This window comes from Bos indicus x Bos taurus, chromosome 3 (genome assembly GCF_003369695.1).
Source record: "Bos indicus x Bos taurus breed Angus x Brahman F1 hybrid chromosome 3, Bos_hybrid_MaternalHap_v2.0, whole genome shotgun sequence".
Lineage (NCBI taxonomy): Eukaryota > Metazoa > Chordata > Mammalia > Artiodactyla > Bovidae > Bos > Bos indicus x Bos taurus.
Genome location: NC_040078.1, coordinates 1,296,846 through 1,323,574, shown reverse-complemented (window position 1 = coordinate 1,323,574; position 26,729 = coordinate 1,296,846). Strand labels below are relative to the sequence as shown.

The window sequence follows — 26,729 nt, the reverse complement described above, 5'->3', positions numbered from 1 at the left end:
AGATGTGCAGGAGGAAGAAAACTTCTAGAGGTTATAGATAAATTTAACAGCGTAAAAATGAAGCTCTATGGAAGAAAACTTGAACAAATAGTCAGAAATGAAGCTATTAAGTTATTTAAACTATAGGTGATTTGTTTTTCGCCCTTAAAATAGTTTTTAATAATCTTATTTTTTATAATATTCTATTACAAGTAGGAGATATGATAGTGATAAGACAGGGATGGTTCCTGCTGTTTTGAAGCTTATAGTTTAAGTGACATATTTGTGATACAGGTTCTTAAAAATAAAGACTGATTTCTTAAATGACATGAGATGCGTGTATTCAGACCATTCGAAAACTCAAGGATAACGGATTTCATTTTTGTATATTCAGGTCTTTTCCACAGATGTATGTGTGTGACCTTAACTGTAATTGTAGTGTATTTAGCACCACACTCTGCTGTTCTCACTGGGTGTTACGTTGTACCTGCCACAGTGTTACATGGTCTTCATAGTTCTCGAATATAGCTGTTCGTGTAAATTGTTTACTTGCAGCATTCCAGATATAAACTTAAATTTCTTAGTGTATGTGTGTTCTTATTCTTCTGTTCCTTCTCTAACAGCCAGCAACCCCAACACGCACAATAGCAGCAACCCCAATTCAGACACTTCCACAGAGCCAGGCAACACCAAAGCGGATTGATACTCCCAGCTTGGAGGAGCCCAGTGACCTTGAGGAGCTTGAGCAGTTTGCCAAGACCTTCAAACAAAGACGAATCAAACTTGGATTCACTCAGGTAGGATGAACCTACCTTTAACTAAAGCTTCCTTCCTTGGCCAGGTCCAAATATTTGCATTCCATGTCCAAAGAGACTTCTAAGGAGCAGTATATTTTTCAGGTTTGTTTGTAATTTTGGACTGTAGCTTTTTCTTAGCCATTTCCTGCATTTGTAAGTTTAGACTTTCATCATTTTTATTCATGTATAAATATATAATTTACTATTATGCTAAAATTGTAAACGTTTCTCTCAGAACACAGGCCTCTGAAATTAGAATTATACCCATAAATGGTGAGAACTTAAGAGATTATGTTGGGGAATGAAATAACTATAATATACTGAGGGCTGTGTCGTTTGAAAAACATTTGGTTCTAGCCCTTCGTGTTGTATAGAAGTAAGAATGAGAGGAATAAAGATTACTTTATTCCTTTTATAGTAGCTGAAAGGGGAAATATTTGAAAGACTTGTTTAAAATAGTTTGTGGGCGAAAGGAAGCAGTAATGGAAACTCATACACACACAAACAGTAATACCAAACTGAGGCTGATTAACTAAACAGGAATCTGTTGAAGATGAAAAATCCAAATTAATCAAAATCCAAATTAAATTTTAAAATGTCACCTAACAAAGGGTTTTTAAAGTGGAATGAATTTAATGGTTTAAACCTGTTTAAAGCTCTAGGTATATAGCTTGTTGTTCTAACCATTCCTGCTGACTTACTCTTAGATTAATGTGTCACAGATAAAGCAGGAAAATAATTAAGCTGAATGACATTTATGTAGTGATGCAAGATCATTCAGTTCAGTCGCTCAGTCATGTCCAACTCTTTGGAACCCCATAAATCGCAGCACGCAGGCCTCCCTGTCCATCACCAACTTCCACAGTCCACTCAAACCCATGTCCATTGAGTCGATGATGCCATCCAACCATTTCATCCTCTTCATCCCCTTCTCCTGCCCTCAATCTTTCCCAGCATCAGGGTCTTTTCCAGTAAGTCAGCTCTTCGCATCAGGTGGCCAAAGTAATGGAGTTTCAGCTTCAATAGCAGTCCTACCAATGAACACCCAGGACTGATCTCCTTTAGGATGGACTAGTTGATCTCCTTGCAGTCCAAGGGACTCTCAAGAGTCTTCTCCAACACCACAGTTCAAAAGCATCAATTCTTCAGCGCTCAGCTTTTTTTATAGTCCAACTCTTACATCCATACATGACCACTGGAAAAACCATAGCCTTGACTAGATGGACCTTTGTTGACAAAGTAATGTCTCTGCTTTTTAATATGCTGTCTAGGTTGGTCATAACTTTCCCTCCAAGGAGTAAGCATCTTTTAATTTCATGGCTGCAGTCACCATCTGCAGTGATTTTGGAGCCCAGAAAAATAAAGTCAGCCACTGTTTCCCCATCTATTTGCCATGAAGTGATGGGACCAGATGCCATGATCTTCGTTTTCTGAATGTTGAGCTTTAAGCCAACTTTCACTCTCCTCTTCCACTTTCATCAAGAGGCTTTTTAGTTCCTCTTCACTTTCTGCCATAAGGGTGGTGTCATCTGCATATTTGAGGTTATTGATATTTCTCCCAGCAATCTTGATTCCAGCTTGTGCTTCCTCCAGTCCAGCGTTTCTCATGATGTACTCTGCATATAAGTTAAATAAGCAGGGTGACAATATACAGCCTTGACGTACTCCTTTTCCTATTTGGAGCCAGTCGGTTGTTCCATGTCCAGTTCTAACTGTTGCTTCCTGACCTGCATACAGGTTCCTCAAGAGGCAGTTCAGGTGGTCTGGTATTCCCATCTTTTTCAGAATTTCCCACAGTTTATTGTGATCCACACAGTCAAAGGCTTTAGCATAGTCAATAAAGCAGAAATAGATGTTTTTCTGGAACTCTCTTGCTTTTTCCATGATCCAGCGGATGTTGGCAGTTTGATCTCTGGTTCCTCTGCCTTTTCTAAAACCAGCTTGAACATCTGGAAGTTCATGGTTCACGTATTGCTGAAGCCCCTCTTGGAGAATTTTAAGCATTACTTTACTAGTGTGTGAGATAAGTGCAATTGTGCGGTAGTTTGAACATTCTTTGGCATTGCCTTTCTTTGGGATTGGAATGAAAACAGACCTTTTCCAGTCCTGTGGCCACTGCTGAGTTTTCCAAATTTGCTGACATATTGAGTGCAGCACTATCACAGCATCATCTTTTAGGATTTGAAATAGCTCTGGAATTTCAACTGGAATTCCATCACCTCCACTAGCTTTGTTTGTAGTGATGCTTCTCAGGCCCACTTGACTTCACATTCCAGGATGTCTGGTCTAGGTGAGTGGTCACACCATCATGATTATATGGGCTGTGAAGATCTTTTTTGTACAGTTCTTCTGTGTATTCTTTCCACCTCTTCTTAATATCTTCTGCTTCTGTTAGGGCCATACCATTTCTGTCCTTTATTGAGCCCATCTTTACATGAAATGTTCCCTTGGTATCTCTAATTTTCTTGAAGAGATCCCTAGTCTCTCCCATTCTATTGTTTTCCTCTATTTCTTTGCACTGATCACTGAGGAAGGCTTTCTTGTCTCTCCTTACTGTTCTTTGGAACTCTGCATTCAGATGCTTATATCTTTCCTTTTCTCCTTTGCTTTTTGCTTCCCTTTTCACAGCTATTTGTAAGGCCTCCTCAGACAGCCATTTTGCTTTTTTGCATTTCTTTTCCATGGGGATGGTCTTGATCCCTGTCTCCTGTACAATGTCACAAACCTCTGTCCATAGTTCTTCAGGCACTCTGTCTATCAGATCGAATCCTTTAAATCTATTTCTCACTTCCAGTGTATAGTCATAAGGGATTTGATTTAGGTCATACCTGAATGGTCTAGTAGTTTTCTCTACTTTCTTCAATTTAAATCTGAATTTGGCACTGTGGAGTTCATGATCTGAGCTACAGTCAGCTCCTGGTTTTGTTTTTGCTGACTGTATAGAGCTTCTTCATCTTTGGCTGCAAAGAATATAATCAGTCTGATTTTGGTGTTGACCATCTGATGATTCCACGTGTAGAGTCTTCTCTTGTGTTGTTGGAATGCAAAAGTAGGACGTCAAGAAACACCTGTAGTAACAGGCAAATTTGCCCTTGGAATACAGAACAGCAAAGGCTAATAGAGTTCAGCCAAGAGAACGCATTGGCCATAGCAAGATCATTAGGTGAAATAAAATTACTGAAGTATAGATTAGATTGGGTATTTCAATAGAATCAGGAAAAGCCTGATGGCTTTTTCCCCAGAGAATATAATTACTGTTTGAAATTTAAGCCAGCACTAAAATATTATCCAAATTATTTTATGTTGAAAGTGTTGTAACATACCCCTACTCTAGTAGATAAAAAATCAAGGATGACATCCCTGTTTTGTTCCTTATATTTCTTTGGTAATTTATTTTTGCTCAAAGAAACATTATATATTGAGAACAAAATGTTTTTTAATACATATAATAATTTTAGAAAAAATGCATATTTGTGAAGAGTCTCAGTTATGAAGAAACAAATTGTAATTCATAAAGATTTTAGTACTTTTGAACTATCTCAACCATCTGGCTTTTAAAAAGAAAGATAATATAGAACTAGATTGGTAGAAATAAATTAATAAGCTTAAATAAGTATAAGGTTGGCATGTTTAGCAGTGCTTCAGCTCTTAAGCTATTAGCATAGCATACTCTTTGTTTCCTAGGAGATTGTTGCCCAAGTGATATGGCAAGGCTATTAAGACTTTTAAAAACCTTTCTTTAATTTTTATACCAAATAGTGGTTTGCCTTTCTGTGGCATTTGACCCAACACACTGGCAGGGTTGTTTCTCTCTCTTTTTGTCTTTCTCTCTCTCTCTTGCTTTTTTTTTTTTTTTTTTTTTTTTACTATTTATGTATTTAGCTGTGTGGGGTCTTAATTGTGGCACACAGACCTTTGTCACCTCATGCAGGACCTTTCACAGAGGCCTGTGGGCTCTCATTGTGGTGCATGGGCTTCGTTACTCTGCAGTATATGGGACCTCATTGCCCAGTCAGGGGTCATACCCACATCCCTTGTATTGCAAGGTGGATTCTTAACCACCGCACTAGCAGCAAAGTCCCTCTCTCTTTTTTTGATAAAGGAGCTTCCCTGTGATCTGGTGTTCTGCTTATAGTTTTATCCTATTATTTGACACACCGCTTCCTTATTTTTCAAAATGACTTTGACTTATCAGTGGCAACATTTCACAGACCTTGACTGTGTGGATTAAGGCACACATTACTGATGCGGGATGGGAAGATCAACACGTTTTATGTCAGATACCTCAATTGTAGTTTTTTTTAACATTGCTTTGTATGCAGTTTATACACATTCACTCAGAGGGTAAGTTAGACATTCAAGTTATTAGTTGAAACAAACAAATTCCTGTTCTCTGAGTAAATATACACGTTATTAGGTGTTTTAAACAGTATTTTCTAACTACATAATTTGTTATTAAAGGATTGCTGTAGATGTTATTACATAATTATAAGGCATGCCATATTCTAACACCATCCCTCACATGTGATACATTCATTATTTCCTAATCTCAATCTTCATTCCTCTTTTTCTCTGCTTTAAAAAAAAAAAAAATCAAAGTGATATTATTTAGTTCAGATTATGTATGAGTTAACTGTTCAAACATTTACTCTGAGGGAGAACCCAAGGTGGTTGTGTATTACAAAAGCACTAAACCAAGCTTATATCAAATTAGTGAAAATTAGTATATTAACTGAGGCATCTGTTGCTTTTTAGAAAATGAAATTATTTAAGTGTGATGGTCTGCTTCTGTTCTACTTCTGTAAGAGAGTACATTCGGAGCTGTCAGGAAAACCTTTTATGAGTTTGTGCCTGTGCTGTCCAGTAGGATAATCACTGTCCACATGTGCCTGTTGAGTACTCGGAAGGTGGCAGTGGTGCTAAGGAACTAAAGTTTTAATTTATCTGCTTTGAATTAATTTAAATTACACATGCAGCTGGTAGCTATTCTATGGGAAAGATTAGAATATAGATCAGTTGGAGTTCAGTTCAGTTCAGTCGCTCAGTCGTGTCCGACTCTTTGCGACCCCATGAATCGCAGCACGCCAGGCCTCCCTGTCCATCACCAGCTCCCAGAGTTCACTCAAACTCATGTCCATCGAGTCGGTGATGCCATCCAGCAGTCTCATCCTCTGTCATCCCCTCTCCTCCTGTCCCCAGTTCAAGTATTCTCAAAGTCTCATTTTATCTTTATCTAACATTTCTCCTCTATTAAACTTTTTGATACAATTTGCTCACCAGTGAGAAAATGGAGTTTAAAAAGAAATATTCTTTCTTTTCACTGACTAACCCCTTATGTAAGTGTTAATAGACAATGTTCTATCCAAAAGGTGGTTTATAGGGGAGATGAATCAAAGGAGTGAGATGTTCCTAATTCAGAACGAGTGTTGCCAAGATATTTGGGAGGTGACTGTCTTAGTAGAATTAGCTGTGTAGTATTTTGGACCAGAAATATTGCCTTTCTGTCTTGTCACTAAACTATTTAAAATGAGAGTGTGAATTATTTCTACTATATAACTGGTGGCTCAGACAGTAAAGAATCCACCTGTGATGCAGGAGACCCAAGTTCGATCCCTGGGTCAGAAAGATCCCATGAGAAGGGAATGCTACCCACTCCAGTATTCTTGCCTGGAGAATCCAAAGGACAGAGGCTACAGTCCATGGGATCACAAAGAGTCAGACACAATTGAGCGACTGACACTTTGTATTACCTATATATATACAATAAGAGAGGTTTCAGCTGGAGGAAAAGCCCTCCATACATTTCAAAGGCTTATAGAGAAAGATATTTTTTGCAGTATATTCAGGGGATCATTGTTCTATTGCTCTAAGGCTACCAAGTTTCCAGTGCCCATAAAGGTTTTGACTAAATGGGTCAAAACTCTCTACTGTGAATTTCTATAATGGTTACAGAAGTAGTCTTTTTAGAATACCTGGTTTTTATAACAAACTTTGAAATCCAAACTAAGAGTGCAAAGGAGATTTTTTTTTTTCACAGCTTCCAGAAATAACTTTACAGGAAAAAAATTAAAGAACGAAGCATAATTTCTAAGATTTAAAGTGATTTATGTGAAGTTGGATTAGTTCAGAAATATCTAAGGTTATCAAGACAGTTACATCTATTAACCCTGTAGGTGATACGGGTTAACTGATTTTTAAAGATTACTTAGATCACTTTGGTTGCATCACTTACTTGGTAGAATATCAGCACAACCTTTTGAGAGTTAGCAGAAATACTTGATATTTCAATAATTAAGAAGAGATTCAATATGGAGAGAATATGGGACAGTTTTGAATGTTGTCACCATTGAGGCCTAATTAACAAGAACCTTCACTGGAATACTGTGCTCAGCTTAGGGATGGATGTTGTTGTGGAACCCAGTAAATGGAATGATTGTTGATTCTTTGTCTAGAACAGTTACTGGAGCAGCACCCTCGAGTGAAGACCATAAACATTGCATGAATCTTCTCTCTCTCTCCTTTCCTATTCTGTATTATTGTACAGGGCGATGTTGGGCTTGCTATGGGTAAACTGTATGGAAATGACTTCAGCCAAACTACCATCTCTCGTTTTGAAGCCTTGAACCTCAGCTTTAAGAACATGTGCAAATTAAAGCCACTTTTGGAGAAGTGGCTAAATGATGCAGGTGGGTAAATATATAAAAAATATATATATTTCCTTGTTGATCATTGAAATTTTATAGGAGGGATTGTTGTATAAATGGGGATTATATTTCTTATTACATTATTGATACTACAGAATCTTGAAGCTCACTAATCTTGAGAGGATCAACGTAAATTATGACTACATAAATTAGAGAGCTAATTCATTTAAATAGTCTAGTAATTACAAGGTACATAATCAGCAATAGTTTTTAGCTTTGGAACATTTCTTATATTTGAGCCCAGAATGAGAGACAGTTGAAGGAAGTTGAAGAGGATAAGAAGGCCTATGTATTTAAATAAACTTGAAAAACAAGTTTATTGGTTCTTCCTCCATGGATTATTATAAATTTGTTCCTGATAGTATTTCTGCTTTGTTATTAAAAGTGATCACGGAGGGAGGAGGGTTCGGGATGGGGAACACATGTATACCTGTGGCGGATTCATTTTGATATTTGGCAAAACTAATACAATTATGTAAAGTTTAAAAATAAAATAAAAGTAGAAAAAAAAAAAAGTGATCACACATTGGTATGTATATACAATATACATATACATATACATATACATATACATATACATATATACATATATATGTACATATACATATACATATACAATGGACTATTACTCAACCATAAAAAAGAATGAAATATTACCATTTACAACAACATGGATGGACCTAGAGAATATTATATTTAGTAAATAAGCCAAACAAAGACAACTACTGTATGATACCACTTATATGTGGAATCCAAAAAATAATACAAATGAATCTGTATTCATTTAGAAACAGAAACACAGACATAGAAAAAAAAAAAAAAACTTATAGTTACCAAAAATGGGAGAGGGAGGGAGGGACGTATTAGGAGTATGAGTTTAATAAATACAAAAAATACAAATTACTACTATACATAGATAAGCAACAAAGACCTGCTGTATCATACAGAGAATTATATTCAACATCTTGTAATACTCTGTAGTGAAATACAATCTGAAAAAATGTATTTATAACTGAATCACTTTGCTATATCCCTGAAACCAACAAAATATTGTAAATCCATTATACTTTGATTTTTTTTAAATGACCACCTTTTTATACATTAAAAAAATTGAGCTATTAATTTTAACTTACATGCTTTGTGCTGCGGTTTCCCTTTGGAGGTTTTGACTTTTGAGTCACAGAATCATAAACTGTGAGAGCTGTAAGGAATCATAGAGATCCCCTAAACTGTGGTTCTCACTGTAGATGTGAACAAAATTCAGGTCTTTCGCAAAGACAAACCTGTAACTCCCAGCTTTGAACAGTCTGATTTCGTTGTTCTACATATGGCCTCAGCATCTGTAATCTTACTGAGTCCCACAGGTGAGAGAACCTGTGGTCTGTTCCCTTCGTAGAACACAGAGTGGAAAGAAACTCAGAGATGTCTCTGACATGCTCAGGGTCATTAAACTATTAAATGACCGAATCTTGTTTAAACTTTAATTAGTTTAAAAGTGTTTCATTGTTTGGTTTGAGGGGAAGGAGAGGAATACCAGTGAAATAAAATGAGAGGTCATTTGCAAGATAAACATTTAACAGTCAATAATTTCCATGTTTTCTTCCTTTCATCCTTAGAGTTAATAAATAAAAGAGCAAGCAAAACCAAAACAGGAGAACAGAACTCTCATAAAAGCAGAAGAGGTAGAGCTTAGAGTAAAGAGAGGAGTAGTAGACTGCCTTGTCAGAAACAAAGACTAGCAGTGACAATATAATGAACCATCCTGGGACAGAGAATGCCAGTAAGAGCAGTGGAAAGATCCATGGTAGTGAACATATTTTAATATAAGTTATAATAACCTTTCATACTTGCTTTTAGCCTAAAGTATTTTGGTTGATTGTTATTGTTAATATGTATATTATGTGCATGAATCATACCCAGCTAATTTGATTTATGTGTTTTCTTCTTTCTTACAGAGAACCTCTCATCTGATTCAGCTCTCTCCAGCCCAAGTGCCCTGAATTCTCCAGGGATGGGGATTGAGGGCTTGAACCGTAGGAGGAAGAAACGCACCAGCATAGAGACCAACATTCGTGTGGCCTTAGAGAAGAGTTTCTTGGAGGTTGGTGAGGTTTTAACTTTTCATATACATGGGATTGTCTGTGTAATACTAACGTTATGTACAGGGGAAACACAAGTAGTTTGGTTTGGCTAAATTCTAGTGTTTGGAACCAGAACTCTTGGCTTCCTCACATTGTCCAAATGAGATTATGTGTATGAAGCACTGGAAAAATTCTTAAATTCCCACTAATAAATAAGGCATTCGTTTCATTCATGATTAATTTTCCTTAAAAAAAAAAAAATATATATATATAAGAATAACATTCTAAGTTAATATGACTACATTTAATAAATGCTTATTAGAATATAGAAGTTTTTTGTTAGAAGTGGAGTAATATGGCCCTGTATAGCCCAACTTCATTCTCTTGTTTCTCCTCCCGTTTGCTTATTCATTTAATGACATGGTTATGCCTGTAGTTCAGAAAGTTTTTCCAACAGATGATTTTATTATTTTCCCCTTCAGAATCAAAAGCCTACCTCGGAAGAAATCACCATGATTGCTGATCAACTTAACATGGAAAAGGAGGTAATACGTGTTTGGTTTTGTAACCGCCGCCAGAAGGAAAAAAGAATCAACCCCCCCAGCAGTGGTGGGACCAGCAGCTCGCCTATCAAAGCAGTTTTCCCCAGCCCAGCCTCACTGGTAAGGATGGGATGCAAGGGTACGTGCTCGAGGGCTAATGTTTACATTATGAGTGACCTATCAAATGAATTTATATCATTATAGGAATCTATTATATATATTCATGTTGAATAAAGGTATATACATTTATATTTTAAATGTTACCGAAGTAATGAAATCTCTTGTTGTTAACCCAAGAACTTAACTGATCTTTTTTTTTCAACAGTTTTAATCCTTTCCTATTTCATTGCAGTTTCATTATTCTCTTCTCTGCTATGGTTTCTTAGGTTACTCTATAACTGGGAGTCAGTTTGCAGCTAATATCAGTTATCTAAAAAATCTTTAGTTGCTCTTTATTCATTTTGGGTTCTAAGGCTCAATTTATTAAACTTTTACTTAGATGATTAAGTGATACAATACAATACAATAAATTCCCAGATAACCTTTAGCTCTGAGTTCGTATTGATGTGGCCCTTTTATTTATAACCTTATTGAGTAACCACTGCCGTTAACATTAAAATAGTATTCCTAGACTGAAGGGACATATAGTTGTCATGTGACTCACTTGATCTTTAGAACAATTGTGAATGTGATGCCATGTTTCCAACCAGGATTCCAAAGATGGGAATATTGTTGAGTTTGCATTTCTGATATTTTCTTGTTAATTTATATCTAATTTAATATTACTCCATGCCAAGGAGACTTTTCAAACTAAAGTAATCATTAATAGCACTTCCTAGTTTAAGTGAAAGCTTTGATTGTTAACTGGTAAGACTTTAATCATAAAGTTCATGAGATAGTAGTTATGAAAAAGATAGTATTAGGTAATTTTGTTTTATGTACATGACTTTTGTGTTTTCAATTTATTGGTACTAGAAGGAGGAAGGGAGGAAGGATAGAAGGAAGGCAATATTTGCTACTTTAGTGTATCAATATGTAATTTCAAAAAAAGAAACTGTCCATTTTAAGAAATTTGTTTTATATTCTTTCCGTAATGAGATTTCATTAAAAACAAAATCAAGACAGTCTTGCCCCCACATAGCTGAAAATAGAAGTAATGTACAAGAACTCCAAATTCTATGATCCCCTTGAATAGTTTTCTTGTTTAGATCACTTATAATGGTGTAGTATTTTTTAATGCTTTAGAGTATATCTTATTCAACATAATTGAAATATGGGAGTTTTTAAGTTAATTTCTCATTAAAACTTGGACAAAGCCATTTGTAATATTAGTGAAAAACCATCTAGTAAAAGCAGCCTTTCAACATAAGCCAGCTTTCTCAATTCCAAGGTCAGAGAGTAATTAATAAAATCATTTCATTTTGGACAGTTTAATTTCATTCTGTTGTATCTGGAATTTTTAAAATGTTTGTAGGAAAAATAAATCTACAGTATGGACTTAAAATTTTTAAATTTTGGTTTTTAAATGCTTTTGCATGTTTTCACTTCCGGCCTCTAGGTGGCAACCACACCAAGCCTTGTGACAAGCAGTGCAGCAACTACCCTCACGGTCAATCCAGTCCTTCCTTTAACCAGCGCTGCGGTAACTAATCTCTCTGTTACAGGTAAGCAGCAAGCAGGCTGTGCAGCTGTTAGGCAAATAGGAGGCCCATGATAAGTTTCTGTGAGAATCTGCCATTAAATTGTAAACTAAGGATTTAACTAAAAATATATATTGCTTTTTTTAAAAAAAAGTTGTATGTCAAAACCTGAACTCCTAAAAAAGTATCAGGCATAATACGTTTTTCCAGAAAGAATGCTTTCACATAAAGATTTTATCTTTTTTTCTTTCCCACATTACTTTGTCTTTTACATTGCTCCTCAGCGTTACCTTTTTGTTTTTTTGGCCATGCCACGCAGCAGGATCTTAGTTTCCCATCTAGGGATTGAACCTGCAGTGGAAGCGCCAAGTCTTAACCACTGGGCCACCAGGGAAGGCCCAGAGTTACTTTTTTTCCAATTAACTTCTCCTCCCCTTAAAAATGCTTAATAGCTTCAGCTTTTTGCATTCAGGAAAACATCCAAATTCACCATGAATTTATAAACCATTTACTGTCTGGACCTTATCTTCCACTCATCTTTTCTCGATCCTATCCTCAAAACACAGGAAAAGATCCTCTGTACCTTTTGTAAACATCCCCACAGTGTAAAACGTCCATCCCAGCCTTCACATCTTTCTGTTAGAGATGAAACTACTCCAGCTTAAATATCATTTCTTCTTGGATATATATTGTTTAGCTTCTCCAGGAAATTATTTCCACCTGCCTATATTATAAACAATTTTTGTACTTCTTTCTTTTCCAGTAGACTTTGTACATCTCAGAAGGTCTGTCATTTTTGAAATGTCAGTGCCTAGCTTAGTGTTTGACACATTCATGGTAAAAATGAATAAATATTTTCTGTTTAAATGGCAGATTTTCCAGATACATCTAAAATAAATTAGTATTGTCATCAGAATTTTTTTAGTGATACATATTGCAGAAGACATTCTCTAATTATTCACCAGGTTGATATATATGCTAGTAACCATTGGATAGATTTATGATCTTTCATAATCAAGCTTAAATTTAACCTGGAGTTGGGAAATTTGATTTTTTTTTTCCACTCATATTTTAAGTGACAAAATTGGATTAAATGGTTTTATGTAGTTATTAAATTTCTAAGTTAGAAAATTTCATAATATTGTTAATTCAGAGCAGTACCTTTGCTAACTTTTGGGCCTTTGACCTCTTTGAAAATTTGGTGAAAGCTATAAACTTTTCCTCTCACAAAATAGACATACTCAGTTTTTAGTAAAATACAAGGAGGTTTATAAATGACAAACCTCATCAGCTCTCACCTTACTAAGGCTTGCCATTTCTGGATGTCTTAGAGGTAAATTAAAAGCTTCTGTTCCAGAGTGTATAGTATTCAGCACCTTAGCTTCATATGCAAACTGTTGTGATTGGTTGCTGTTGTGATGGTCACCAGGAACATGGAATTCCTGCCTCTGCGGCAGTTACTGTCTGCCCTAACTGCATTAACTGGTAAATTGTGTAGTTTACCTTCCAAACAAATTATAAGTCATATGACATTAGGTTTAAAGATACCTCTCTATTGTTAAAAAAAAAAAATCATAATAGTTCAGACATTAAGAACAAGTAGCTTTGCAGATTTCATAAAATGGCGCATTAAATGGCACAAACCTGAAGCAAAAGGTAATTTTAAGAAGATAAACATACTCAAAACTAGCTGGAAATTTAAAAAATTTTGGTGATCTTAACTGACTAATCAAATTCTCTTAAACTCAATTTCTTGGCCCATTTATGTACATTTAATTATGACAATTTTCTGAAATGTTAGTAACTTTTGGAATGAAATTTTTCTTTAATCATTAAAATTTTTAACATGGGAAATTCAGATTGGAAAGACAAAGCCACTGTGAGTGCTGTTTTTATATCTTTTTTTATGTGTGCATAGATGTACAATTCTAATAGTATTTACAGTGTCTGCTGCTCTTTTTTTAAACTTAATATCTTTTAACATCTTCCTCTGTTTCTATAATCTTTACTTTTCTAGTTTTGATTTGCCGTAATATCAAATGATTGTACTGTAATTTCATAAACATTTCTATATGCTGACATCATGGTTAAGTTCTACAGAGGGAAGCCAACTTTCCCAGTTTGAGCCCTGCAAATATTAAATCCCAGGAAACTCCTCAAGGCTCTAAGCCACATAACCAGCCTTGCTTGTTCACTACTGTATTTCTCATGTCCAGCACACCACCTAGAGTGTAAGATGCCCAGTAATTATTAAATGAATGAAGTTTTCACTATTATGAATACTATAATGAACACCTTTGTGCATACAGCTTTTTCTTTAATGTTTTTAATACCATTTCAGAGGTATAGAAAAGTTAAAAGAATCGTCTCAAGAAATCCCAAATCTCTTCCTTACATTTTCCAAATATTAAAATTTTACCGTATTTGCTTCCTCTCTTCCTTTTCCCTGATCTGTGTGTTTCTCTTCCTGTGTTTGTGTATGTGGTTTTTTTCTGAACTGTTTTTAAGAGCAAATTACAGATATGCCCCCTTTACCCCTAACACTTAACTATATATCTTTTTAATAAGCAAGAAATTCTATATATAACCAGAGTAGTTATAGAACATCAGGTTATTAACATTGACTCAATTACTATTATCTAGTAAATAACTCACATTCAGATTTTGCCAGTTGAATCAGTAATGTTGCTTACAGCAAAAGAAAATCTAAGATCATGTATTGCATTCAGTTGCTGTGTCTTTTAGTTTCGTTTAATTTGGGACAATTTGAATCTTTGTGTTTTGTGGCATTGATATTTTTGAAGAGTATAGCTAGTTATTTTGTAGAATGTCCCTTAATTTGGGTTTACCTAAATGTTTTATCCGGAGAAGGCGATGGCACCCCACTCCAGTACTCTTGCCTGGAAAATCCCACGGACAGAGGAGCCTGGAAGGCTGCAGTCCATGGGGTCGCAAAGAGTCGGACATGACTGAGCGACTTCACTTTCTTTTCACTTTCATGCATTGGAGAAGGAAATGGCAACCCACTCCAGTGTTCTTGCCTGGAGAATCCCAGGGACGGGGGGGGGCCTCGTGGGCTGCTGTCTCGGGTCGCACAGAGTCGGACACGACTGACACGACTTAGCAGCAGTAGCAAATGTTTTATCATGATTAGATTCAGATGATGTACTTCGGCCAGGAACCCCACAGAAGTGGTGTTGAGTCCGTTTTGTGCCTTATGCGGAGACGTGTGCTGTTGGTTAGTCCCAATGTTATTAACTTTGATAATTTCATTAAGGTGATATCTGCCAGATTTTTTCATTGTATAAGTTATTGTATATTGTTAATGTAGTAACATTCTAGAGTTATTTTACTCTTTACAGTTAGTATCTTATGAGGAGTTTGAGACTGCAAATATCCTGCTCCTCAAATGTTTATACACTAGTGTCCATTGATGATTTTTGCCTGAATCTATGTTATTCTGACTCTCATATAGTTTCATCATTTCTTTTACATTTATTAGTTGGCTTTCAACTCTAAGGATGAACTTTTCCTTTTCCCCTATTTATCTATCTTTATCAGTGTGGACTCAGAAATTCTTTCTGTATTCAATAGGTTACAATCACTTTTTATTTTAGTATTCAGATTTTCCAGATTTAGCCAAAGGGAACTACTTCAAAGTGGCTTCTGTGCCCTTTTGATGTGTCCCTAGCATTCTTTGAGTACTTCCTGATTTTTTTGGCACACATGATGTTCAGCCTCATCTTAAAGTTTCTCTGCCTCTGGCCTACAATCAGCCTCCTTAAAATCCCCAAGTTCATACTGAGATCTCCAGTTCCAATCCAGTATCCTCTCGTTCATTCTTTTCTATCCTAATCTCTTTCCATATTTTAACTCCCTTCTCAGTGACAAGTAACCTGGCTCCCATTATCAACAATTACAAATTACTTAATTGCACAGTCCTTTAGTGAAAAGAAAGGTATTTCAAAATTGCTAACCCATGCCTCTGAAAAGACCGACTAATTCAGTTCAGTTTAGAGTTCTTGTCTTAAGCCTAAAGACATGATGTCCAAATACTGTGTTCAAAAGTTATCTGTGTTAGTTCTTCTTATATACCCTTCAGTGTATTTACGTTATTCATTTGAAATTCCATTTAGTTTATTTTTTGTTCATATTAAGTATTAGTGTTTTTCCTTCCATCCTTGTGATTTTTTTAAAGACTATGCGATATTAAGTTCTCCTTGGAAAAATGTCATTCCTTTCTATCATAATTCTCTGTATCCTTTCTATCCCATTCCCACTTGTGCCATTCCTGCATACTTAGGTGACCTTTTTTTGCTTAACAGACATTCTGAAAATCACTCCACATTAGTTCATGGAAATCTTCATTATCTTGTTTTATTGTTGTAGGATACTCCCTCATGTGGAGCTTCCTTGGTGGCTCAGAGGTTAAAGCATCTGCCTGCAATGCGGGAGACCTGGGTTCAATCCCTGGGTCGGGAAGATCCCCTGGAGAAGGAAATGGCAACCCACTCCAGTATTCTTGCTCAGAGAATCCCATGGACGGAGGAGCCTGGTGGGCTATAGTCCATGGGGTCACAGAGAGTCGGGCACTACTGAGAGACCTAACTTTCATTTTAACTAACTTTGACTCCATTATGTGGATATACTACATTTTATTTTAACTCCTTTCCTGTTGTATGGACATTGAATTTGTTTCCAATATTTTTTAATTATTGACCATGCTGCAGGAGTAACCTTGTGGATAAATATTTTTGTACTGTTGGAAGTGTGTCTTGAGGGTAAATTTCAAAAAGTAGAATTGCTGAGTCAAAAAGTATCTATGTAGTTTTGTTGGATACTATCAAATTGCCTTCCAAAAGGAGTGTACTTATTTTCATTCCCACTAATAATACATGCGAAGAGTTGACTCATTGGAGAAGACCTTGATGCTGGAAGGGATTGGGGGCAGGAGGAGAAGGGGACAACAGAGGATGAGAGGCTGGATGGCATCACCGACTCGATGCACATGAGTTTGGGTGAACTCCGGGAGTTGGTGATGGACAGGGAGGCCTGGTGTGCTGCGATTCATGGGGTCGCAAAGAATCAGACACGACTGAGCGACTGAACTGAACTGAACTGAATAATACATGAGAGGGCCAGCTTCCCCATAGCCTATGCACTTTTTAATTTTTGCCAGTCTGATATGTGATAAATTATATCTGTCTCAGTGTACCTTTATTTTTTTTATTTTTGGCTGTGCTAGGTCTTCGTGGCTGTGCATGGGCTATCTCTAGTTGCGCTATATGGACTTCTCATTGTAGCAAGGCACAGGCTCTGGAGCGCATGGCTTCAGTAGTTGCCGCTTTGGGGCTCAGCAGTTGCAGTTCAAGGGTGCTGTACTGCGCAGGCTCAGTAGTTGTGGTACGAGGACTCGGTTGCCCCTGTGGCCTGTGGGATCTTCTTGGACCAGGGATAGCACCCACATCCACCACATTGGCAGGTGGATTCTTAACTGCTGACCACTGGGGAAGTTCTCTCAGAGTACTTTAAATTTCAGTTTTTTAATCATGTAAAGTTGGACATCATTTCATATACTTAAGAGTCATTTTTCATCTTTTATAACAGTGACATTGGTTTTGTTTCACATCAGTTGATCAATTCCAGCTGAGGGAAGTGGTAAGAATAGACATTGTTGTCTTCTTTCCAACCATATTAGTTTTATGTTGGTGCATAACAATTACTAAAACTTAGTGGCCTAAATCAATACTCATTTACTATCCCACGTGTAGGTTGGAAGTTTAGGCATAGATTAGAGCTAAGTCCTCTGCTCAGGGATTTACCAGGCTGAAGTCAAGATGTTGGCTGGGGCTGTGACCTCGTATGACGACCAAGATCTTCCAAGTTCATTAGTTTTCAGAATTCGATCCATATGGTTATAGGACTGAAGTCCCCCCACCCTGCCCTTTTTTTTTTTTTTTTTTTTGCTGGCTGTCAGCTAGATCAGTCAAATCCCACAGGCTAACCCCAAGTCCTAGCTCCATGACCTTAAACATGGCAGCTTCTTCAAAAACAACATGAAAATCTCTATCCAGTCAGCTAATACAGAGAATCTTATAAATATAAGGTAATCAGTCCTCTCATCCTTGTCATATGATATTATCCAGTTAAAGGAATAGTTATTGCATCTCGCATCATATTCACAGATCTACATGTACTTAAGAGATGGGGATTATACATCAGGATTTTGATGTCTTCTTTTAAAGAGTTTCTGAGTTGGTTTTGGCAGGCAGATAGATTACTACAGATTAGCTTGACCCTTTTAAGACTTATTTTTTAAGCTTTACTAGATTGGCCTAAAGCAGCCTTCAGTAGTTTCAGCTTTGACCCTTCTGGGGTCTCTAATGAATGCCCAACTCAATAGTGTCTCCTCTCTGTGTAGTTAGACAAGGAGTATCTCCTTGTCTTGCATGAATTCCAAGGGTCATTCAGCTTATAGCCACCCCTGCTTAGACTCATAGTGTTTCTCTGTGCATGTGTAATTTTGTATTTAACTAAGGATTCTAGGAAACCCCGTTGTACATTTCTATGTAGTTTCTTCCTTTCCACTACTCTTTCCTGCAAACTCCAGCCATTTTGGCATCAGCCATAGTTTTCGTCTCCTTGAATCAGTGAAATTTCTGTGCTCTACTTAGTTTCCTCCCCAAGCACTTCCCAGGGACTTCCCCGGTGGCACAATGGTTAAGAATCCACCTGCCAGTGCAGAGCAACTAAACCCGTGTGCAGCAGCTACTGAGCCTGCATTCTGCAGCTCCTAAAGCCCTTGTGCCTAGAGCCTGTGCTCACAGCAAGAGAAACCACCACAATGAGAAGCCCACGCACCGCAACGAAGAGTAGCCCCCACTCACCACAGCTGGAGAAAACCTGTGCAAAGCAGTGAAGACCCAGTGCTGCCAGAAAGAAACAGATAGAAGTGCTCCCAAATAAAGGGCCCACATCATTTGTTTCTCTTTCTTCAGGGATCACAGCCCTGTGCTGCTTATCTTCTCATATTTAAAACATTTCTCATATGTTTCTCTCTTCTTATTATGGTATAAGGGTAAGTTTGCTATCATTACTCTTATTGTCAAAGGCAAAATATTAAATAAACAATCAGAATTTATAACTCTGACAGACAAAGTCTAAGGTGAGCCCCCACCACGGTGTCTGTCTTGTAGTGTTCATGCTTCTGTGACTCTGTCTTGTTAGCAGACTTACTTCAGAGACCCACCTCACCAGTCAGGTAACTGGGGGTGACCTCTAACTTTGAGGTTGACCTTCAGCCAACAGCCAGAAAGAAGCTGGGCATTTAGTCTAGAGTAGCAAGCAAATTCTGCCAAATGATTTTTTCCAACAACCCAGGTGAGCTTGGCAACATACTCTTTGCCAGTTATGCCAACAGAATGAAACAGTTTGGCTGGTACCTTTATTGTGGCCTTGCAGAGGACCAGCTAGGCTGTGCTTGCACGCCTGACCCACAGAAACTATGATAGTAAATGTGTGTTTTATGTTGCCAAGTTTGTAGTACTTTGTTAAATAGCAATAGAAAGTGAGCATGATAGCATTGGGATGGTTTAGTCGCTCAATCTTTTCTGGCTATTTGCAATCCTATGGACTGTGTAGCCCACCAGGCACCTGTGTCCATGGGATTTCCCAGGTAAAAATACTGGAATGGGTTGCCATTTCCCTTTCCAAGAGATCTTCTCAACCCAGGGATCGAACCCACCTCTACTGCATTGCAGGTGGATTCTTTACAACTGAGCCAGCAGGGAAGCCCACAATAGTATTAAATTTGCATAAATATTGTTCAAGGCCAGACCATGATAGGGTAAAAAAAAAAAAAAATGTAATTTTACAGCACTTAAACCCTGCTCCTTGAAAGAGAAGATTACAAGAGTCGGATGTCAAATGGATTTTGTTTTCTTCCTCTTGTCAGCTCAACGTCATGTCCTGTTTTAGTTTTATTCCTGTTTGGACCATAACTTTCTTATTATAGCCTCTTTTGCTCTGAAATTTTTATACAGCCTTTCTTTTTTTCTGTTGATGAAAGTAGCATATTCTTTCACTCATATTATTTATGAAAGTCATTCAATATCTTATAGTTTATCTAATACACTCTACTTTCTTTCTAAAGATTTTCTCCTTGGAGTCCTCATGATTGGTTAATTTAACTTCTTTTCATTGTGTTCCTGAGTTAAATTCAACATTTCTGGTAAACTTTTCTAGAATAGAAGATGAATGATCATGACTGTACTGCTCCAGGAAGATACCTATTCTTATGTGTCTTAAGAACTTGTAAAAATTCCACAGCCCTTAATAATCTCAACTAAACATGCTCTGCCTCAAATTCTTATTCCGAAGTAACGTTTCATAATAAACCACGTGCAGCCCCACAGCTATTATCAGTCTCTCCCTGCTCACTCCTCCAGTACCATGGCGGTTACTCGTCTGCTCCGTCTCTGTGGATCTGCCTGTCTCAGACAAATGTAAATGGAGTCGTATAATACATGACCTTCTGCGTCTTGCTTCTTCCATTTAGGATATTTCCAAGGTTTATCCATGTTGCAGAGTAATATTGGAACTTCATTCCTTTTAATGATTGAGTGGTATTTCATTGTATGGATATACCATATTCTGTTTATTATACGAGTTGATGGTCATTTGAGTTACTTACAGTTTGGAGCCATTTTCCATACTGTTGATATGAGTATGCATTTACAAGTTTTACTGGTTATATGTTTTCATTTCTCTAGGGTATATATTTAGGAGTAGAATTGCTGCATTATGCAGCATACCAAAATATTATAAACAACTTATGGCCCCAAAAATTAGGTGACTCAGATGAAATGGACAAATTTTGAGGAAGACACGAAATACCAAAACTGACTCAACAAGAAATAGAAAACCTTTAAAAGACCTAAAATAAGTAAATGAACCAAAAAGAAATGCCTAAACTCAGATGGCTGTAACAGTGAATTCTATCAGAAATTTGAGCAAGAAGTAAGAGTTACTCTTGAGCAGTCTCCTCCAGAAGATAGACGTGGAACAACTCATTGTATGAAGCCAGTATTACCTTGCTATTAAAGCCAAACAAAGATATCATAAGAAAAAGATTATAAACCCATATCACTCATGAAAATGTACACAGAAGCCCTCAACAAAATCTTAACAAGTCAAATCTAGCAACATATAAAATAGATTATACATGACCAAGGAGTTATCCCAGGAATAAAAAGTTGGCTTAATAATTGAACATAAATTAATGTAACACACCATAGTAATAGAAGACCAAATTCTCATGATCATCTTACCAGATACAGAAAAAGCATTTGACAAAATCCAACACCCATTCATGATTAAAAAAATCTGGAATAGAAGAAGGCTTCCTAAGCTGATAAAGAGCATCAACTGAAAAACCTACAGCTAACAGCATACTAAATGGGAAGGACTGAATGCTTTCCCCCCTGACATTGGGAACAAAGGAAGAATGTTTGCTCTGACAGATTTCTAATGAGTCTAGTTATAGCCAGCTTAACAATGGAAAATAATTTTAAACATCCAGTTTGAAAGGGGAGAAGTTAAAACTGTCTTTTTTTCTTCATCATCCTATATGTATAAAATTCCCAGGGAGTTCACTCAGCAAAAAAAAAAAGAATCCTAGAACTCAATAGTAAGGGACTATCTTTCCTGGTGCAATGTATAAGAATCATTGCAAGGGACATGGGTTCAAGCCCTGGTCTAGGAAGATCCCACATGCCTCAGAGCAACGAAGCCTGTGTGCCACAACTACAGAGCCCTCACTCTTAATAGCCCAGGAGCCACAACTACTGAAGCTTGTGCACCACAGCCTGTGCTCTGCAACGAGAGAGGCCACCGCAGTAAGCCTGCCGAACTCAGCCGCAGCTCCTGCCGCCTGTGCACCTCAAGGAGCAGTAGCATCCACTTGCTGCAGCTAGAGAAAGCCCACGCAAAGGAACAAAACTCAGTGCAGCCTAAACACATAGATAAATAAATTTTTAAAACTCAATAATAAGAATATAAGTAACTTGGTTTTTTAAAGGGGCCAAAGATTTTAATATATAATAACATTACATCTAATATACATTATATATAATATACATTATAAAGGACAGAAATGGTATGGACCTAACAGAAGCAGAAGAGATAAAGAAGAGGTGGTAAGAATACACAGAAGAACTATACAAAAAAGATCTTTACGACCCATATAGCCACAATGGTGTGATTACTGACCTAGAACCAGACATCCAGAATGTGAAGTCACGTGGGCCTTAGGAAGCATCACCCTGAACAAAGTTGGTGGAGGTAATGGAATTCCAGTTGAGCTATTTCAAACCCTAAAAGATGATGCTATGAAAGTGCTGTACTCAATATGCCAGCAAATCTGGAAAACTCAGCAGTGGCCACAGGACTGGAAAAGTTTTCATTCCAATCCCAAAGAAAGGTAGTGCCAAAGAATGCTCAAACAACTGCACAATTGCACTCATCTCACATGCTAGCAAAGTAATGCTCAAAATTCTCCAAGCCAGGCTTCAACAGTACATGAACCATGAACTTCCAGATATTCAAGCTGGGCTTAGAAAAGGCAGAGGAACCAGAGATCAAATTGCCAACATCCACTGGATCATCAAAGAAGCAAGAGAGTTCCAGAAAAACATCTACTACTGCTTTACTGACTACACCAAAGCTTTTGACTGTGTGGATCATAACAAACTGTGGAAAATTCTTCACAAGATGGGAATACCAGGCCACCTGACCTGCCTCCTGAGAAATCTGTATGCAGGTCAAGAAGCAAGAGTTAGAACCGGACATGGAACAACAGACTGGTTCCAAATGGGGGAAGGAGTACATCAAAGCTGTATCTTTGTCACCCTGCTTATTTAACTTAAATGCAGAGTACATCATGAGAAATGCTAGACTAGATGAAGCACAAGCTGGAATCAAGATTGCCAGGAGAAATATCAATAACCTCAGATATGCAGATAACACCACACTTATGGCAGAAAGCAAAGAAGAACTAAAGAGCCTCTTGATGAAAGTGAAAGAAGAGAGTGAAAAAGTTGGCTTAAAACTCAATATTCAGAAAACGAAGATCATGGCTTCTGGTCCCGCCACTTCATGGCAAATAGATGGGGAAACAGTGGTAACAGTGACAGATTTTATTTTGGGGGGCTCCAAAATCACTGCAGATGGTGACCGCAGCCATGAAATTAAAAGATGCTTGCTCCTTGCAAGAAAAGTTATGACCAACCTAGACAGCATATTAAAAAGCAGAGTCATTACTTTGTCAACAAAGGTCCGTCTAGTCAAAGCTATGGTTTTTTCAGTAGTCATGTATGAATGTGAGATTTGGACTATAAAGAAAGATGAGGGGGCCAGCCTCTGCCGCTGCCCGGGAGCAGCCGGCCCAGAACCTCCTGTGGGCCCATGCGGAGCCCGTGGGCCTGCCTGCGCTGCCCACCACCTCTCAGCCCTTCCGGGCACCGCTGGCCAAGCCCCCCATGCCCCCTGAGATGGTGCACAAGCGGAAGGGGGCCGGGGTCCCCGCCTGCACCCTCTGTAAGCAGCCCTGCGCTCCCCCTCCGCCCCAGGAGGGGCCCCCGCGGAGGCTGGCAGGGACTCGGACTGAGTGGGGGGCGACGACGCCCACTGTCCGGAGGGCCCAGAGCTGCTGGGCAACTGCCACAGGGAGCTGCCCCCCGACGCCCCAGATATCAACCAGCTCCCGCCCTCCATCCTGCTCAAGATATTTTCCAATTTATCTCTGGATGAATGTTGCCTTTCTGCATCATTGGTTTGCAAGTACTCGCGTGGTGACCTTTGTTTAGATTTCCAGTTTTGGAAGCAGCTGGATCTTAGTAGTTGTCAGCAGGTCACTGATGAATTATTGGAAAAAATTGCACCAAGAAGTCAAAATATAATTGAAATCAGCATTTCTGATTGTCGCAGTATGTCTGATACTGGCGTATGTGTTCTAGCATTTAAATGTCCTGGACTTCATAGGTATACAGCTTACAGGTGTAAACAGCTTTCTGACACCTCTATTATTGCAGTTGCCTCTCACTGTCCTTTACTTCAGAAAGTTCATGTAAGCAACCAGGACAAACTGACTGATGAAGGACTCAAAACAGCTGGGGTCGAAATGCAGAGAACTCAAAGATATCGTTTCGGCCAGTGTTACAAGATCTCAGATGAAGCCATGATCGTCATAGCTAAGGGCTGTCTGAAATTACGAAGAATATACATGCAGGAAAACAAATTCTCGACTGACATCATACCGTATTATTGTCTTCCACGCTATTTAGTTCCTCCTGGATCCTTCCGAATTTCACATGCACTGCTTCAATCAGCTCCTGGAGAGCGGATAACATACCTAGGGACCCAGGTCTTACTAGACAAGCAGCCAATCATGAATAGGGGCAGACTTGGCCTTAAATTTTAATTCTTATATTTTTTTGCATTTCAAAGTATAGATATTCATTTTATCTATTAAAAAGTAAAACCCACTAAGTGTACTTGTAGGGACTATTTATCTTACAAAGGAAGGATTATGTAGAAATGAGCCCACCTGCTGGTTTTATTTTCCTTTTCCAGTAATGTTTATATTGTAACTTAAACATTTTTCTGGCTCTAAAAATTAAGTATGCCTTTGTTTTCTAGTGCATATTTCTGTTATTTAAACCTGCTTGTACACATATGAAGAAAACCAATTTGAAACATTTCTGTTTATGCACAAAGTATACCTTAATGGTATCTTGGGCAGAGGGTAAGAACCTCACTTTTACAAGGGAAGTAGAAATGGTGGATTTGCTTACGGAGCTTTAAATTCAGTTCAGTTCAGTCACTCAGTCGTGTCCAACTCTTTGCGACCCCATGAATCGCAGCACGCCAGGCCCCCCTGTCCATCACCAGCTCCCGAAGTTCACTCAGACTCACGTCCATTGGCACAGTGATGCCATCCAGCCATCTCATCCTCTGTCGTCCCCTTCTCCTCCTGCCCCCAATCCCTCCCAGCATCAGAGTCTTTTCCAATGAGTCAACTCTTCACATGAGGTGGCCAAAGTGCTGGAGTTTCAGCTTTAGCGTCATTCCTTCCAAAGAAATCTCAGGGCTGTTCTCCTTCAGAATGGACTGGTTGGATCTCCCTGTAGTCCAGTTCAGTTCAGTCGCTCAGTCCTGTCCGACTCTTTGCGACCCCATGAATCGCAGCACGCCAGGCCTCCCTGTCCATCACCAACTCCCAGAGTTCACTCAGACTCACGTCCATCGAGTCAGTGATGCCATCCAGCCATCTCATCCTCTGTCGTCCCCTTCTCCTCCTGCCTCCAATCCCTCCCAGCATCAGTCTTTTCCAATGAGTCAACTCTTCGCATGAGGTGGCCAAAGTACTGGAGTTTCAGCTTTAGCATCATTCCCTCCAAAGAAATCCCAGGGCTGATCTCCTTCAGAATGGACTGGTTGGATCTCCTTGCAGTCCAAGGGACTCTCAACAGTCTTCTCTAACACCACAGTTCAAAAGCATCAGTTCTTCGGTGCTCAGCTTTCTTCACAGTCCAACTCTCACATCCATACATGACCACTGGAAAAACCAAGCCTTGACTAGACGGACCTTTGTTGGCAAAGTAATGTCTCTGCTTTTCAATATGCTATCTAGGTTAGTCATAATTTTTCTTCCAAGGAGTAAGCGTCTTTTAATTTCATGGCTGCAGTCACCATCTGCAGTGATTTTGGATTTATGTAGCTGTAAATTGGGAATTTAGTCTGTATGTCAGAAGGATAAAGCCAATTCTGTCATCAGTTTAAAAGAAAAATAAGATTTTGCTGAAATCTTGTCTAAGTGGCTTTAACACTATTAGAGAACTTAAAAAACTGTTACAATAAATCAAACTGTTTTAGAATAGCAACATAAAGTTAGGGTTAACTGTTTCAGATGTATATTCATGTAAAAATTAGGTTTCGGTATTGGCACTTAGGTAACAAAGGAAAATGTGTATATATATTTGTATTTTAATGAAATACTGGCACCATATAAAATGTTAATTTTTAAATCAGTGGGCCAGAATTTCAGTGTGAATATGGAAAAAGAGATTGTCATTTTATAAACTGCAAGAATAAATATATGTGTTTTAAATACTGAAGTATTCAGTTTTAAATTTTTCTTTCATTTTGAAAACATGCAAGAGCTAAATTAGACTTTTAATTAGTGGTTAATAGCAGTGAATAAATAAACCTGTCTAAAAATTTAAAAAAAAGCTGAGCACTGAAGAATTGATGCTTTTGAACTGTGGTGTTGGAGAAGACTCTTGAGAGTCCCTTGGACTGCAAGGAGATCCAACCAGTCAATCGTAAAGGATATCAGTCCTGAATATACATTGGAAGGACTGATGTTGAAGCTGAAACTCCAGTACTTTGGCCACCTGATGCAAAGAACTGACTCCTTAGAAAAAATCCTGATACTGGGAAAGATTGAAGGTGGGAAGAGAAGGGGATGACAGAGGATGAGATGATTGGATGGCATCACCAACTTGGACATGAGTTTGAGTAAGTTCCAAGAATTGGTGATAGACAGGGAAGCCTTTGCAAGTCCATGGGCTCACAAAGAGTTGGACAGGACTGAGCAACTGAACTGAACTGATACATTATATCAAAGATATAAGAATGACTAATAAGCACATGAAAAGATGTTCAACATTATTACTCAGAGAAATGCTAGTTTAAAATCATAATGAGATACTTCTTAATACGAAATGGTATAATCAGAAAGACCAAAAATAATAGGTCTTGGAGATATGGAAAAACTGGAATCTTCATGCATTGTTGGTGGAAATGTAAAATGATATGGCCACTTTGGAAGATACTTTGGCAGTGTCTTTAAAAGTTAATCATAAATTTACCTTCTACCCAATAGTTCCCCCAAGAGAACAGCAAACATTTCCACAAAAACTTTAAC

General features: G+C 38.0%; 2 protein-coding genes across 5 annotated transcripts in view; both read left to right on the top strand.

Moving 5' to 3' along the window:
* Positions 1–26,729, top strand: part of POU2F1 (POU class 2 homeobox 1) — a 215,385-nt gene that overhangs the window by 168,412 nt on the left and 20,244 nt on the right. For all 4 annotated transcript variants that reach the window (XM_027526583.1, XM_027526572.1, XM_027526599.1 and 1 more), the window contains exons 9-13: positions 603–776; positions 7,321–7,462; positions 9,436–9,581; positions 10,044–10,223; positions 11,662–11,767. In XM_027526583.1, the coding sequence (XP_027382384.1) occupies positions 603–776; positions 7,321–7,462; positions 9,436–9,581; positions 10,044–10,223; positions 11,662–11,767 (748 nt within the window). The remainder of the gene's footprint in view (positions 1–602; positions 777–7,320; positions 7,463–9,435; positions 9,582–10,043; positions 10,224–11,661; positions 11,768–26,729) is intronic.
* Positions 23,103–24,044, top strand: LOC113883189 (F-box/LRR-repeat protein 17-like). Its single transcript, XM_027526625.1, has one exon. It carries the CDS (start codon positions 23,146–23,148, stop codon positions 23,605–23,607), a length of 462 nt encoding a protein of 153 aa, XP_027382426.1. The 5' UTR covers positions 23,103–23,145; the 3' UTR covers positions 23,608–24,044.

What these genes read in the sequence shown, in the direction of transcription:
- LOC113883189 (XM_027526625.1), top strand. Translation starts at nt 23,146, where the DNA reads ATGAGGGGGCCAGCCTCTGCCGCTGCCCGGGAGCAGCCGGCCCAGAAC.